The following is a 14589-nucleotide window of genomic DNA, read 5'->3' as shown; positions in this document are numbered from 1 at the left end:
TGGGTTTCCAATCTCTGCAAAAGAATGTGGTGATCGATGGTATCAAAAGCAGCACTAAGGTCTAGTAGCACGAGGACAGATGCAGAGCCTTGGTCTGATGCCATTAAAAGGTAATTTACCACCTTCACAAGTGTAGTCTCAGTGCTATGATGGGTTCTAAAACCCAACTGAAGCATTTTGTATACATTGTTTGTCTTCAGGAAGGCAGTGAGTTGCTGCGGAACAGCCTTTTCTAAAATTTTTGAGAGGAATGGAAGATTTGATAAAGGCTGATAGTTTTTTAGATTTTCTGGGTCAAGGTTCGGCTTTTTCAAGAGAGGCTTTATTACTGCCACTTTTAGTGAGTTTGGAACACATCCGGTGGATAGGGAGCCGATTATTATGTTCAACATAGGAGGGCCAAGCACAGGAAGCAGCTCTTTCAGTAGTTTAGTTGGAATAGGGTCCAGTATGCAGCTTGAAGGTTTAGAGGCCATGATCATTTTCATCATTGTGTCAAGAGGTATGGTACTAAAACACTTGAGTCTCTCTCTTCATCCTAGGTCCTGGCAGAGTTGTGCAGACTCAGGACAACTGAGCTTTGAAAGAATACGCAGATTTAAAGATGAGTCCATAATTTGCTTTCTAATAATCATGATATTTTCCTCAAAGAAGTTCATGAATTTATTACTGCTGAAGTGAAAGCCATCCTCACTTGGGGAATTCTGCTTTTTAGTTAGCTTTGCGACAGTATCAGAAAGACATGTCGGATTCTTCTTATTTTCCTCAATTAAGTTGGAAAAATAGGATGATCGAGCAGCAATGAGGGCTCTTCGATACTGCACGGTACTGTCTTTCGAAGCTAGTCGGAAGACTTCCAGTTTGGTGTGGCGCCATTTCTGTTCCAATTTTCTGGAAGCTTGCTTCAGAGCTCGGTATTTTCTGTGTACCAGGGAGCTAGTTTCTTTTGAGAAATGTTTTTAGTTTTTAGGGGTGCAACTGCATCTAGGGTATTGCACAAGGTTAAATTGAGTTCCTCAGTTAGGTGGTTAACTGATTTTTGTCCTCTGACGTTCTTGGGTAGGCAGAGGGAGTCTGGAAGGGCATCAAGGAATCTTTGGGTTGTCTGAGAATTTATAGCACGACTTTTGATGCTCCTTGGTTGGGGTCTGAGCAGATTATTTGTTGCAATTGCAAACGTAATAAAATGGTGGTCCGATAGTCCAGGATTAGGAGGAAAAACATTAAGATCCACAACATTTATTCCATGGGACAAAACTAGGTCCAGAGTATGACTGTGACAGTGAGTAGGGCCAGAGACATGTTGGACAAAACCCACTGAGTCGATGATGGCTCCGAAAGCCTTTTGGAGTGGGTTTGTGGACTTTTCCATGTGAATATTAAAGTCACCAAAAATTTGAATATTATCTGCTATGACTACCAGGTCCGATAGGAATTCAGGGAACTCAATGAGGAACGCTGTATATGACCCAGGAGGCCTGTAAACAGTAGCTATAAAAAATGATTGAGTAGGCTGCATAGATTTCATGACTAGAAGCTCAAAAGACGAAAACGTCATGTTAGCAACACCTCCGCCTTTGCGGGATGCACCGGGGATATGGTCACTAGTGTAACCAGGAGGTGAGGCCTCATTTAACACAGTAAATACATCAGGCTTAAGCCATGTTTCAGTCAGGCCAATCACATCAAGATTATGATCAGTGATTAGTTCATTGACTATAACTGCCTTTTTAGTAAGGGATCTAACATTAATAAGTAGCCCTATTTCGAGATGTGAGGAATCACAATCTCTTTCAATAATGGCAGGATTGGAGGAGGTCTTTATCCTAGTGAGATTGCTAAGGCGACCACCGCCATGTTTAGTTTTGCCCAACCTAGGTCGAGGCACAGACACGGTCTCAATGGGGATAGCTGAGCTGACTACACTGACTGTGCTAGTGGCAGACTCCACTAAGCTGGCAGGCCTGCACCCTATTTCATTGTGGAGCTATTGTAACAAAGACACTTTGTCAAGAAGCAGCTGAACCGTTTAATAAAACAACAAACATGAACCAAAACAACATAACAGTAGCATCTTTGCATAAACACAGGATCAATACTGACTGGGGAAGGAACCTAAGGGAGTGCCAGATATAGAGGAGGTAATAAGTGAGGTAATGGAGTCCAGGTGTGCCTCATGATGATGTGCAGGTGCACATAATGATAGATGCCAAGTGTGTGTAATGATGAATCCCAGGCGAACGCCGGAAGGGAGGAGTGGGAGTAGATGTGACAAATATAAAATGCACATTAAACACAATATATACACTGACCAAAAATATAAACACAACATGCAACTATTTCTTATAAGGAAATAAGCCTATTGAAATAAATTCTTTAGGCCCTAATCTATGGATTTCACGACTGGGCAGGGGTGCAGCTAGGGCATAGGCCCACCCACTTGGGAGCCAGGCCCAGACATTCAGAATTCGTTTTTCCCCACAAAAGTGCATTATTCATACAGAAATAGTCCTCAGTTTCATCAGCTATCCGGGTGGCTGGTTTCAGACGCTCCCGCTGGTGAAGAAGCCGGATGTGGAGGTCCTAGGCTAGTGGGGTTACACATGGTCTGCGGTTGAGAGGCCGGTTGGACATACTGCCAAATTCTCTAAAAATCACATTGAAGGTGGCTAATGGTAGAGAAATTAACATTCAATTATCTGGCAACAGGTCTAGTGGACATTACTGCAGTCAGCATGCCAATTTCATACGCCCTCAAAACTTGAGACATCTGTGGCATTATGTTGTGACAAAACTACACATTTTAGAGTGGCCTTTTGTCTCCAGCACAAGGTGCACCTGTGTAATGATCATGCTGTTTAATCAGAAATATGAAGAAAAAAATAGCTTATAATGATGAATGTGTTTTGATGATTTTCTACTATAACATGGGCGACAATTATTTTTAAGTTGTGAGTGGTGAAACATGAGTCATTATCTGTTCTTTTGATGTTATCTGTTCTTTTGATGTTATCTGTTCTTTTGATGTTGAGTCTTTGTCCAAGAAAGTGATGTTTGGGTATATACATTATACTGTACAAGCTTTGGTGCTGAATACATTATGTTGTTACAGGTGTCAAGCTTATGGGCATATGGCAGCAGTGTGTAGAAGGGAGGTTCCTAGGTGTGAAAAGTATGCAGGAAGGACTAGATATATTTAAAAAGTGGAGTAGGGTGGTGGGTTTTTTGTGAGTGTAGGATTAGATGGTAGGGTGTTTGTTGCATTTTTTCTAGTGTAAAGGGAGGTATACTCCAGTCTAGTAAGTGGCGGTAATGCAACATTTATTGGATGCCAACCGCCGTTAAACCTTATCGAAGAAGAACTAAGTTCAACGACAACTTGACACGGAAGTGATACAACGGTCTAAATTAGCATTTTGTGTACACACTAGTTCTTACAAAAGCTATTGTAACTAAATATTTTAGTAAGAGCATGGTGTGCAATTGCACCTTATCGATCAATGTATGATAAATACACGCAATATATTGCACGAGACAGGGCAGGGAGAGCTCGGTTAGCAAATAAGCTACAGTAACGTAATCTAGCTAGCCAGCCAGATAAACAACGCTGCGTCTTCAGATCAATGCATATTTTGGGGATGGAGTTGGTCTAACGTCTAGAAAACAAAGGGACGTGTCGAAAATGGGTGCATTTTACTGTGCGATATGTAGGCAAACATCTTTCTCCGGAAAAGCACACATCTTCGGGAAAAGTCACCAGAGCAAACTCAAAGTGGTCCTTGTTAAATTCCTTGAGAAGGTAAAATTGGCAACTGCCTGGCTCATCAATACCAGCATAGCCAGCTAGCTAACGTTAGCTACGCCTAGCTACTACAAATGTTTGTATCCTGCTCAATGAGATGCAAATCATATAAACTATTCCTGAAAGACATGCCTGTGTTTTACAGGTGAAAGAGGCGCGTCGAACGATAAAAAATCCCCAGGTGGAGAGGTTCGATTGCACTCAGCACAAACGCAAATGTTGGTGTTACTGCTGCGGCCTCGAGGTGGAGAGAGACGTCACTGATGGCGACATCACTGTGTTGTTCGGGGGCTTGTTGGAACACATGGCCAGGTAAGATACAGTACTAACTAATGTAATTAATTAATGTTCATGTTAATATAAAGATGGGACGCTTTCACGCAGTTTTTATTTGCTTTTCTCTATTAATTAATGGACTTTTCTGATGGCTGGCATTATTATAGACCAATGTGCTTGTAAAAATGTGGTTTGGCATATTTCTCAGGGGTCAATTATCATTTCAGGCCTGACCACAGGAAGTGCACCCACACATTCTGGTGGGAGAACAAAGCTGATCCCAAACTGAGGGACAAGTTTATAATCACAGAAAATGAAATGGAGAGGTAAGAACTCCTCTACCGTTAGCAAAAAGTTGTTTCAGCCTACAAGTTCGCTTTGGAAAATGTGTAATATGCCTCAACCTTTTTGTTTTCATTTTAGATTTAAAACGGAGGTGGCAAAAGCTTTAGGCTCATTTGAGGATAAGGAGGATGGGCTTATAAAGCAGGTAGGACATGAAATAACTCAGAATTACTTTTAAAGAGTGATATAATTGCATTGTATGACTTTCTAGAGGAAAAAGTAAGGGCCACATTCACAAAGTGTCTCAAAGTAGGTATACTGACCTAGGATCAGGTCTGGCCTCTTATTCATTGACTTAAAAGGCAAAACTGATCCTGGAAAGGCACTCCGACTGAGACACTTTGTGAATACAGGCCCTGACGTTTTCCTCTAGAAGACATGTAATGCTCTTTTAGTGACTCTGAGATGTGTTATTAATACTGGTCCATACTGTGAATGTGAGAACTCTGTTCTAGCCATGGTGACCTCTGACTGTGGGTGTTTGTCCCCTAGCAAGCCACTCATATCCGAGCTCAGGAACAGCATCGCCAGGAGGTCCTTCAGTCTCTCATAGAGGTTTGTTTACCCAGGATGCAACAACAGTATCCATATCGCTGTGACCTCCCTAGTTTGATCAAGTGTGATATTTGTAGTGCGATGGTATCAAAATTGCACTGTATTCCCTACATGGTGCACTACTTTTGACCAGAGCTATATGTATAGGGTGCCATTTGGGACAATCTGATACACCTTTTATATTCAATAATGTTTTGTACATACACTGAACAAAAGTATAAATGTAACATGTAAAGTGTTGGTCCCATGTTTCACGAGTTGAAATCAAAGGTCCCAGACATTTTCCATACGCACAAAAAGCTTATTTCTCTAAAATGTTGTGCACAAATTTGTTTAAAACCCTGTTAGTGAGCATTTCTCCTTTGTCAAGATAATCCATCCACATGACAGGTGTGGCATATCAAGAAGCTGATTAAACAGCATGACCATTACACGGGTGCACCTTGTGCTTGGGACAATACAAAGGCCAATTGTGTTGTGACAACTGCACAATGCCAAGATGTGTCAAGTTTTGAAGGAGTGTGCAATTGACATGCTGACTGCAGGAATGTATACCAGAGCTGTTTCCAGATAATATTGTTCATTTCTCTACCATGAGCCGCATCCAACATCGTTTTTGAGAATTTGGCAGTACGTCCATTTGGACTCACAACCGTAGCCCACGTGTATGGTGTCGTATGGGTGGGCGGTTTGCTGATGTCAACGTTTTGAAAAGAGTGCTCTATGGGGGTGGTGGGGTTATGGTATGGGCAGGCATAACCTAGGGACAACAAACACAATTGCATTTTACCGATGGCATGAATGCATCGGTGTGACGAGATCCCAAGGCCCATTTTTAAGTTATCTGTGACCAATAGATGCGTATCTGTATTCCCAGTCATGCGAAATTCATAGATTAGGGCCTGATGAATTTATTTCAATTGACTGATTCCCTTATAGGAACTGTAACTCAGTAAAATTGTTACATGTTGCATTTATATTTTTATTCAGTGTAGATGTTCTGATGTAAGTTCACATTTTGTCACATTATTGGAAGCTATGAGGTAAAGTTACGCCATGTTGTTGGAGTCTGGTATATGAACCACTGTTGGCTTTTCCTGAATCAACCTCAGCCTAAGGCAGAGCTGGAGCTATCGAACACAGAGGGCCCTTGCAACTCAGTGGACGAGGCTTCCAGGTAAGACGTTGTTGTCCTTCTATAAGATGGTGTTAATGTTATTGTACTGTAGTTCTAATGATATACTGGGGTTTGTTCAGTAAGACACCGTAGCAGAATGTTTTGAAGCAGTGAACAAAAAATTGTTTATTGGACAAGTCCAGGTAGTCCCTTCCTGTTTGTCGATTACCCAATCCCAAATTGATCCCTAAACCCCACCCTACTGTGGTTGCTCCACTAAAAGTTTTGTGATTATGCTGAGGTAATTTGTGGTTTAGTATGGTACCCTGCGTCACCACTTCATTGCTCCAGACCAGGGGGAGTTAGAGCACTGATTATGCTTTTGTGTCCTACTGTGTCTCTAACTGATGGGAGATATAAACCTAAATAGAAACTGATAATTGTACATGACTTCAGTATTACTTACTAAAACTGTTACACTAAGGTTATTTTATTTTGTTAGGATTATTTTGCTCTTACTGTAGCCCACTCCTGACCGGTCACGTTGTACAGCGCCTGAGTGGCTCAGCGTTTAAGACACTGCTAAGCAGTGCAAGCTGTGTTGCTACAGATGCTGGTTCAATACCTGTGCCGGCTTGACTGGGAGACCCATGAGAACTAGGTTTTTGGTTTCTCTCCCTCTAAAAACAGAAATAATTCATTCTAAATAACACAGGCTTTATTTACAAATTAGTAACAATGTCTCACCCCATGTTCAAGAATGGCCTTTTTCCTCACTCAATTTACGTTATTTGAAAACAAAATCATCTCCAAAATAGTATATATTTTTTTTAACAAAGTGATTTATTAATTTAGAAGTATATAAAAGCCCCTTGGACATTCTCACAGATATTAACCCTGTTATTAGCAGGACTATATATATTGGTCATGGCTCCAACTTTCCAACATTCTTTCTGTTGGTCTTTTAATAAAGAAATATTTTGGTTATCCTGACCTGGACACCATGTACAGTATTATAATAGCCAATTATGGGCTATTAGCAGGACAATATACCTTTACCAACATCTCTCTTTGTTTTGATACTTTGTGGATGGGGCCTTCCCAGTGTCTGTCTGTCACCCCAATGCAAAATGCGTTGCCACAGATGCGGGTTTGATACCCGTGCCGGCTGCCACCGGGAGACCCAGGAGGCGGCTTTTGGTTTTAATTTATATTCCTCAAATCCTCTATTATTGGCAGAGAGTACCGTAGGCGACATGAGTCTCAGTGTTGAGTAATGTTCTGTTTTATTTATTTAAAGAGCATATTGAACTTAGAAGCAATAGGATTTGAAGCATTTTCCTATAACTGTTTCGCGCTGCTCCAAGACAAGCATGGGGACTGGTCTTGATTAATCAATTAGATGTTTTATTTTTGACTGAATCTCTGTTTGGGTATTGGTTAGACTACAATTATGGTGGAGAAATGTTATGCTCTTAGTGTAACCTTTTTTTACAAGGCAAGTCAGTTAACAGCCTACTCCTTTGGAAACAAAGGGTTTTTCTTGGAATAGAAACACCATAATATTAAGCAATATTTCTTAATCATTCCCATATACTATGTTCTTACAAAAGTTTTCAAATCTTTATTACAGCTGCTATTGAAGGCTATCAAATGCTTCTCAAAGATGCCCTCTGGTGGTCAAACTAGGACTAACTAGCATTTAATGGTACCAGTGGTTGGCACTTAAATAATGTGCCATAGAATTCTGCGGCACCATGCAACCTGTGCTGCACTACGCTGCAACTTTTAACTGACACAGCACTGTATGCACTTGTGGAGACCTAAGAGGATATGTATAAGCAATATGGTTAAACGTCCACCTAGCCTATCAGTGAGCAAGTGGTGCTGTCAAATCCTCTGATCCTCAAAAGTGATAAGGGTATAGTGGTCGATTTGGGATTTCACCTGTTTAGTCCTTAGTTAACACGGCCCAGATGCTTTCCCAAATTGAACCTACGACCTCTAAATCCCATTGCTCGAAGGTCTTTCCAAATGGCTCAAATACCCCCCTATATGTTTTGCCTCACTTAGCTTAGTAAACTAATTTAACATTATTTGCATGGATATGGTAAAATACAGTAAAATGTAAATTAAGTTAATCAGGAAGAAGCTGTTGGTACACCATGGACCAGGGCAGATATTATAGACATCAGAGTCTCCTTGCATTTGTAAAACTTACAGAATGCACCTGTAAATGGGCTGTATGTAATATTATTCAAGTAATCTGTGTCTTTGTGTGAGTTCTGTATCACCTAATTTGAACTTTGGCAGTAGCTCTCACTTCAGGGCCCCTGGATCCGATGAGCAGGCCAGGTCTGGTCGGGTCGACCAAATGGTGGCCAGGCAGTGGGCAGGCCCTGGACAGGGCCTGACCTTCATTGGCTACCAGGTACGCTGACACGTTGCTCGTCAATCATGACAACTATATTTTCTCTTCATGAGTAAGTGACCTGTCAAATAATAAAATACTTTACTAATATTATTTCCTTTTGGATGGCAGGATTCTTCCAACAGTGGAAATGTTCACACAGGTAATTGAAAATTAAAATGATACTTCAGCGTCTATTAGTCACTGTATTGTTGTCTGTGTAAGTTGGTGAATAGGTTTTGATGACTGTTGTAGGAGCCATCCCTCCATGGTTACAGGAGGACCCCAATGAGGGCAGGTCTGGGACAATGGAGCAGGCGATCGGCCCATCACTCCAGGACTTCCTCAAACAGAGTAGGTCCTTTAGGGTTCAGACAAACACAGATGAAATCGTGTATGACATCATTGTCCGATTTATGCAACTAGTCTGAAAAATAGTTGACTTATGTGAAAAGACGGACCATTTTTCCCTTTGTGTCGTTCAATCATTTCCATTGTCATTACTGGATGGATGGATGACACCCATTGAAAAAGCACCGACTCAAACTACCATTTTACAAATCCACCCACAAATTATTTAACTCCTCAAGTAGACAGTTCATTTTGGGGACCACCTGGTGAAAGGGCTCTAAATTCAGTCCGTACTAGGTTTGGTTTTGACCACAGCCCATTTAGTCCTTGGTAGATCAGGGTCGTGTGCAATCTGTAGACCTGGGCTCGTATTCCCGATAGCGTTAGAACTTAGGCTTGAATGTTTTTAAAAATGCTTCTTTCCCACAACAGCCAAATATGTAACATGCGTTTCCCAAAACAGCATGCAGAGAGAAGTCACTAAGTGCGTCGTTGGAGCATAAGATCAAAAGAAAGGCAGTGCTGCTCTCAGACCAGCTTTGTCAATTAAAATCTTACCTTTTAACATTAGAATGATTTCAATATTTAATGCAGTCATCTCGATTTTCATTTGACATAGCAAAATTGCAAAGACATTGGCCATGTATTTATAGTAAACTATGTTCTGAAGTTATCAGTGGTCAGAGAAACGGGTAAACCCTGTGGATCTTCCGATGTCATTGAGGAGTATACCACATCAGTCACTGGTTTTATCAATAAGTGCATTGAGGATGTCGTCCCCACTACTTACCCCAACCAGAAGCCATGGATTACAGGCAACATTCGCACTGAGCTAAAGGGTAGAGCTGCCGCTTTCACGGAGCGGGACCGTCGAACCATCACAGGAAAAGCGTCAATACAGGGCTGTGGCAGGGCTTCCAAACTATTAGACTACAAAGGGAAGCACAGCCGAGAGCTGCCCAGTGACACAAGCCTACCAACACTGAAACATGCATGTTCCAGATGACTGATCACGCTCTCCACAGCGAGTAAGATCTTTAAACAGGTTAACTTGTACTCTGAGCATGCGCTGACCAACTGGCAAGTGTCTTCACTGACCTTTTTCAACATCTGTAATACCAACATGTTTTAAGCAGACCACTATAGTCCCTGTGCCCAAGAACACTAGCCTGCCTAAATCACTACCGACCCATAGCACTCATGTCTGTAGCCATGAAATGATTTGGAAGGCTGGTCATAGCTCACAAACGCCATTATCAACAGATCCACAGATGATGCAATCTCCATTTCACTCCACACTGCCCTTTCCCACCTGGACAAAAGGAACACCTATGTGAGAATGCTATTCATTGACTACAGCTCAGCGTTCAACACCATAGTGCCCTCAAAGCTCATCACTAAGCTAAGGACCCTGGGACTAAACACCTCCCTCTGCAACTAGATCCTGAACTTCCTGATGGGCAACTCCCAGGTGGTAAGGGTAGGTAACATCTGCCACATGGGGGCCCCTCGGGTGTGTGCTTAGTCCCCTCCTGTACTCCCTGTTCACTCATGACTGCACGGCCAGGCACAACTCCAACACCATCGCTAAGGTTGCTGATGACACAACAGTGGTAGGCCTAATCACCGACAACGAGACCACCTAAAGGGAGGTGGTCAGAGACCTGATCGTGTGGTGCCAGGACAATCTCTCCCTCAACATGATCAAGACAAAGAAGATGATTGTGGATTACAGGAAAAGGAGGACCGAGCACGCCCCCATTCTCATCGACGGGGCTGTAGCGGAGCAGGTTGAGAGCTTCAAGTTTCTTGGCGTACACATCAACAAACAAACATGGTCCAAGCACACCAAGACAGTTGTGAAGAGGGCGTGACAAAACCTACAGTGCCTTGCGAAAGTATTTGGCCCCCTTGAACTTTGCGACCTTTTGCCACATTTCAGACTTCAAACATAAAGATATAAAACTGTATTTTTTTGTGAAGAATCAACAACAAGTGGGACACAATCATGAAGTGGAACGACATTTATTGGATATTTCAAACTTTTTTAACAAATCAAAAACGGAAAAATTGGGCGTGCAAAATTATTCTTATAATTAATTATATTTTATAAATACAAAGTTGTATTTGGCGCATGTGACAAGCGCAATTTTGTTTGTTTAGCGGAGATCTGTGTATAATGTGACGCGGGAGGGCAAAAAAAAGCATCGAACGACGCACTTAGCTGTTCTACGAGTGGTCTGAAGCAGGCATTTAGATTACGAGCGTTTTTAAAGTGCAACGTTAATAACTTTGGTTTTAGGAAACCGCTCAGATGTAACGATGCTTTTAACAAACTTTGCCTTAAGATCCTTTTTGGAAACCGGGCCCAGGGCTGTAATTTATTAGTCCAAACAGTGGCAAAATGGTATGATTTACAACTTAAACAAGTCTATTGGACAAATTGAGGTAGGTCCCTCCCTGTTTAGTTTTCTTCCGTTTTAAATGTTTTGCAACAGAATTGGCAAAATTAATACGCGACAATGTTTTGCAATGCAAAAATAACAATGAGCTTTTCTTATTGGACAAGTCCAGGTTGTCCCTCTTTCGTTCAGTGCCAAATGAATACAACCCCTGACACTCATGTTGCCATCTCTCCCCACACAGAGGAGCAGGAGAAGCTGAAGAAACTCCCCCCTAACCGGGTGGGGGCCAACTTTGACCATAGCTCCCAGACAGATGCCAACTGGCTGCCCTCTTTCGGCCGGGTGTGGAACAGCGGACGCCGCTGGCAATCCAGGTGATGTACTTGTCCTGCAAAAACTGACTATACAGAGTTTCAATTTACATGGCACATGGAAGTAAAATTATCATCTTGTGTGAAGTTAACTTTGTTTTGCTCTACTAGGCACCAGTTCAGAGAGGAAGAGGGACAGACCAACAGACAAAAGAGAAAGAGGGATCAGGGTGCTGAGGGAACAAAGAAACCAAACCGCCTGAACAGTGACTATAGTATGCATTGTACATAGAAATGTTACAGAACAAAGCAGTTAAAAAACCATGACATTTGTTTGGAAACCATGAAAAGCCTTTATTTCAGAATATAATGAACTAGGCTCAATTGTAAATTACCTTTAAATGTCAAGCTCACTATGCCCGTTTCAAATTTGATTCCCGGCCAATGTTTTTGGCACTTGTTTTAAAATAAAATAATGAACTGGACTACAGCCACGCCCCTGTGTCTCACTTATGTGGGGAGCGGCATTAGCCGTTAGTTGGGGCTGGGTCTTTGAAATACTGTCCTAGTGTCTGTCCTCTGGGTTCAATGTAAAGCATGCTTCCAGACTGGAACCCTGGGGCCTTAGCATGGACCACCGTCCACTTGTTGGTCTTTGCACTTTATTTCATTAGATGGCGTTTCGCCATCCTCAATCTTTGGGTTCAGGGTTTATTAACCTGTCTTAACATTAATGAAATAAAGTGCAAAGACAGCACTGACCCTGGGCCACTTGTCCAAGGCCCCAGGGTTCCAGTCTGGAAGCACGCTTTCCACTGAACCCAGGACACTTTCGGCATTGCATTTTAGCTGAAGTCAAGTCCAAAAAGATGGCCGCGTAGAAGTCAAATGTGAAAATTGCAAATAAAACTTTAGTCATCATTGTACAAAAAACATCCATTAAATTATTCAAGTCATTTTTTTTGTCACTCACACAGGCAAAGATACATTTTATATTCATCCACTGTCTATGTTTCTGGATGATGTGATGCCGTCAGTGCGCAGGTGTAATCGGCACTCTATAAAACCCGATCTAGACAATCACGAAACGGCATGTGTGAACGTGAGTAGAATACATTGAAAACAATGGACGCTGTCTCTAGTTCAAACATTCACCTCAGTTGTCAGTGCCACCACCCCCTTAAACCAGGGATCATCAACTAGATTTTATGTTGAGCAATGGTCAGGGGGCCGGAACATAATTACACATTAGTAAACTGCAAAAAGCCCAAACAAATATTTCACTAAAATAATTTCAAACCTTGCTTTTACATGTGTATATGATCACACATCTCTACACTTTGGAACAGGTTTCCAACATTAAAATCACTTGGAGATGTGTTTTCAGTCTTATGTCCAACAATAAATAATATATAGTTTTGCTCAAACTTGGGAGGGCCAAATAAAATCACCAGTTGGGGAACCCTGCACTAAACATTCTCCTCTCTGAGGTCTGGTGAGTGTTTTCTGGGTAGCAGTGTTTGCACCCGCAGTCCTTTATATCCCCTGCACTCTGGGCAAATGCGGACGTGAGTGCAGCCCCGTGGACCCAAAATGGCTTCCTGTGCCAGTCTATGAGACTGTGACTCCATAGGACCGCTGCTACTGTTGTCCATCCCGCACACCATGCCGTTACTGAGGGTGCAAGTGGCTGTCTTGGTCCCGCCATGCTCCTCTGGGAGTGAAGTGTGTGTTTGTAGTAATATCCCTGGGCCTCGTAAACCATGCAGTGCCATACTGTCCTCGCACAGCAGGATCCCATGGAGAGCCCTCAGCATCTCTGTACACATGGACAACTAGAACAGAAAGGGAAGAACCATAACGAGATGGATTGCTGGTTATCAGTGCTTTGGTTTAAAGCTCCCTCCCCTTTACATTCTTCGTGAGGTCTAGGTTGAAATTGGTTTAACTTCAGATGTAAAGTTGCATTGTCAAGGTGTGAAACCTTGCATACTGAAGAACAAAAGCATAAATGTATGCAAATTGTAAAGTATTTTTGTCTGTCTTTCAATATGTGACAGGCAGCTTTTACCATGAATGCGAACGCCAGGGAAAATGCCTTTAAAATATGTGTTTTTGGCTGCTCTATAACGCTCCTAGGGTTGAATCACGGTCTGAGTGAAGATTGACTTAAGTGGGAGTTAGGATTTGACCCTAAGAGGGCAGCTGGCTACTAAGCTGGGAGAGCAGCTACAGATGACACCTCACCTCTGACCTCGGAGAGTGTTGCTGCACCCAGACAAACTCCAGCCCCGCCATGAACACAGCCAGCAGTAGACCAGACAACAGGACAATAAAGACCCCACCTATATTCTCCATGCCCAGCCCTACCACAGAGAGAAGAGCTCTTAGTGGTTTAATGGTGATAAATTAGGCCGTGATTCAATCCAATCGCAGGTTAAAGGCATTGCGGCTTTTAAAGGCTATTTCAAATTGAGCCAGCATATGCAGCGTTTACCGTGAATGTAAGCTCCGCAAACACAGGAACATGGCCTTTAAAAGCTGCAATGCCTATGACCGGCGATCAGATTGAATCCCAGCCTTACTCTTTTGACATTGATGTGCATCACCATCGCTGTATATAGTTGTTGAATGCTTGGAGATTTTCCCCACAGTGTTGTCTTCTGTTGTGTACTATGTTAAATAAATATACTTGACTTTAAGTCAGCAGATTGTGGTTCCAATTCCAGCAGTTCTATAACTTCAGTTTAGAGACCAGATGCACTGATACTGTATATTTTCTTGTCTATGGACAGTAATTAAGATCGTGTATGAAAGTGTACCCTGTGCTCGACGGTCATCCTCTTTGGAACACTTGTCTCCCCGCCACCACTTCCTCTTAAGGATCTCCAGCCTGTTGTCCTCTTGGAGTTTGAGTACGGCCAGGTCGATCTCGTCCCGGTACACTGAGCCTGATAACATAGAATACAGTTTATTATGAATAAACTGGAAATGACTTCAGATCACCTAATTATAGA

General features: G+C 42.3%; 2 protein-coding genes across 3 annotated transcripts in view; one reads left to right on the top strand and one right to left on the bottom strand.

Moving 5' to 3' along the window:
* Window positions 1-3243: 3243 nt before the first annotated feature.
* On the top strand, window positions 3244-14278 carry cenatac (centrosomal AT-AC splicing factor). 2 transcript variants are annotated; one of them, XM_020464052.2, is made up of 11 exons: window positions 3244-3799; window positions 3948-4114; window positions 4306-4404; window positions 4502-4568; window positions 4916-4978; window positions 6091-6155; window positions 8412-8526; window positions 8638-8668; window positions 8761-8859; window positions 11503-11635; window positions 11744-14278. In XM_020464052.2, the coding sequence occupies exons 1-11, from the start codon at window positions 3683-3685 to the stop codon at window positions 11862-11864; spliced, it is 1077 nt and encodes a 358-aa protein (XP_020319641.1). In that variant the 5' UTR covers window positions 3244-3682; the 3' UTR covers window positions 11865-14278. The 2 variants fall into 2 exon arrangements, with proteins under 2 accessions (XP_020319641.1, XP_020319640.1); XM_020464051.2 differs by having other exon boundaries at window positions 3245-3799; window positions 8409-8526.
* The window catches only part of LOC109873400 (glutamate receptor ionotropic, kainate 4-like), a 57405-nt gene continuing 56591 nt past the window's right edge, over window positions 13776-14589 (bottom strand). Inside the window, exons 15-16 of the mRNA XM_031807681.1 lie at window positions 14395-14523; window positions 13776-13938 (exon numbers count right to left, since the gene is read on the bottom strand). Of these exons, the coding sequence (XP_031663541.1) occupies window positions 13802-13938; window positions 14395-14523 (266 nt within the window). The 3' untranslated portion in view covers window positions 13776-13801. The remainder of the gene's footprint in view (window positions 13939-14394; window positions 14524-14589) is intronic.

The sequence above is a fragment of the Oncorhynchus kisutch genome, linkage group LG28 (assembly GCF_002021735.2).
Source record: "Oncorhynchus kisutch isolate 150728-3 linkage group LG28, Okis_V2, whole genome shotgun sequence".
Classification (NCBI taxonomy): domain Eukaryota; kingdom Metazoa; phylum Chordata; class Actinopteri; order Salmoniformes; family Salmonidae; genus Oncorhynchus; species Oncorhynchus kisutch.
This window is presented reverse-complemented; position numbering and strand designations above follow the sequence as displayed.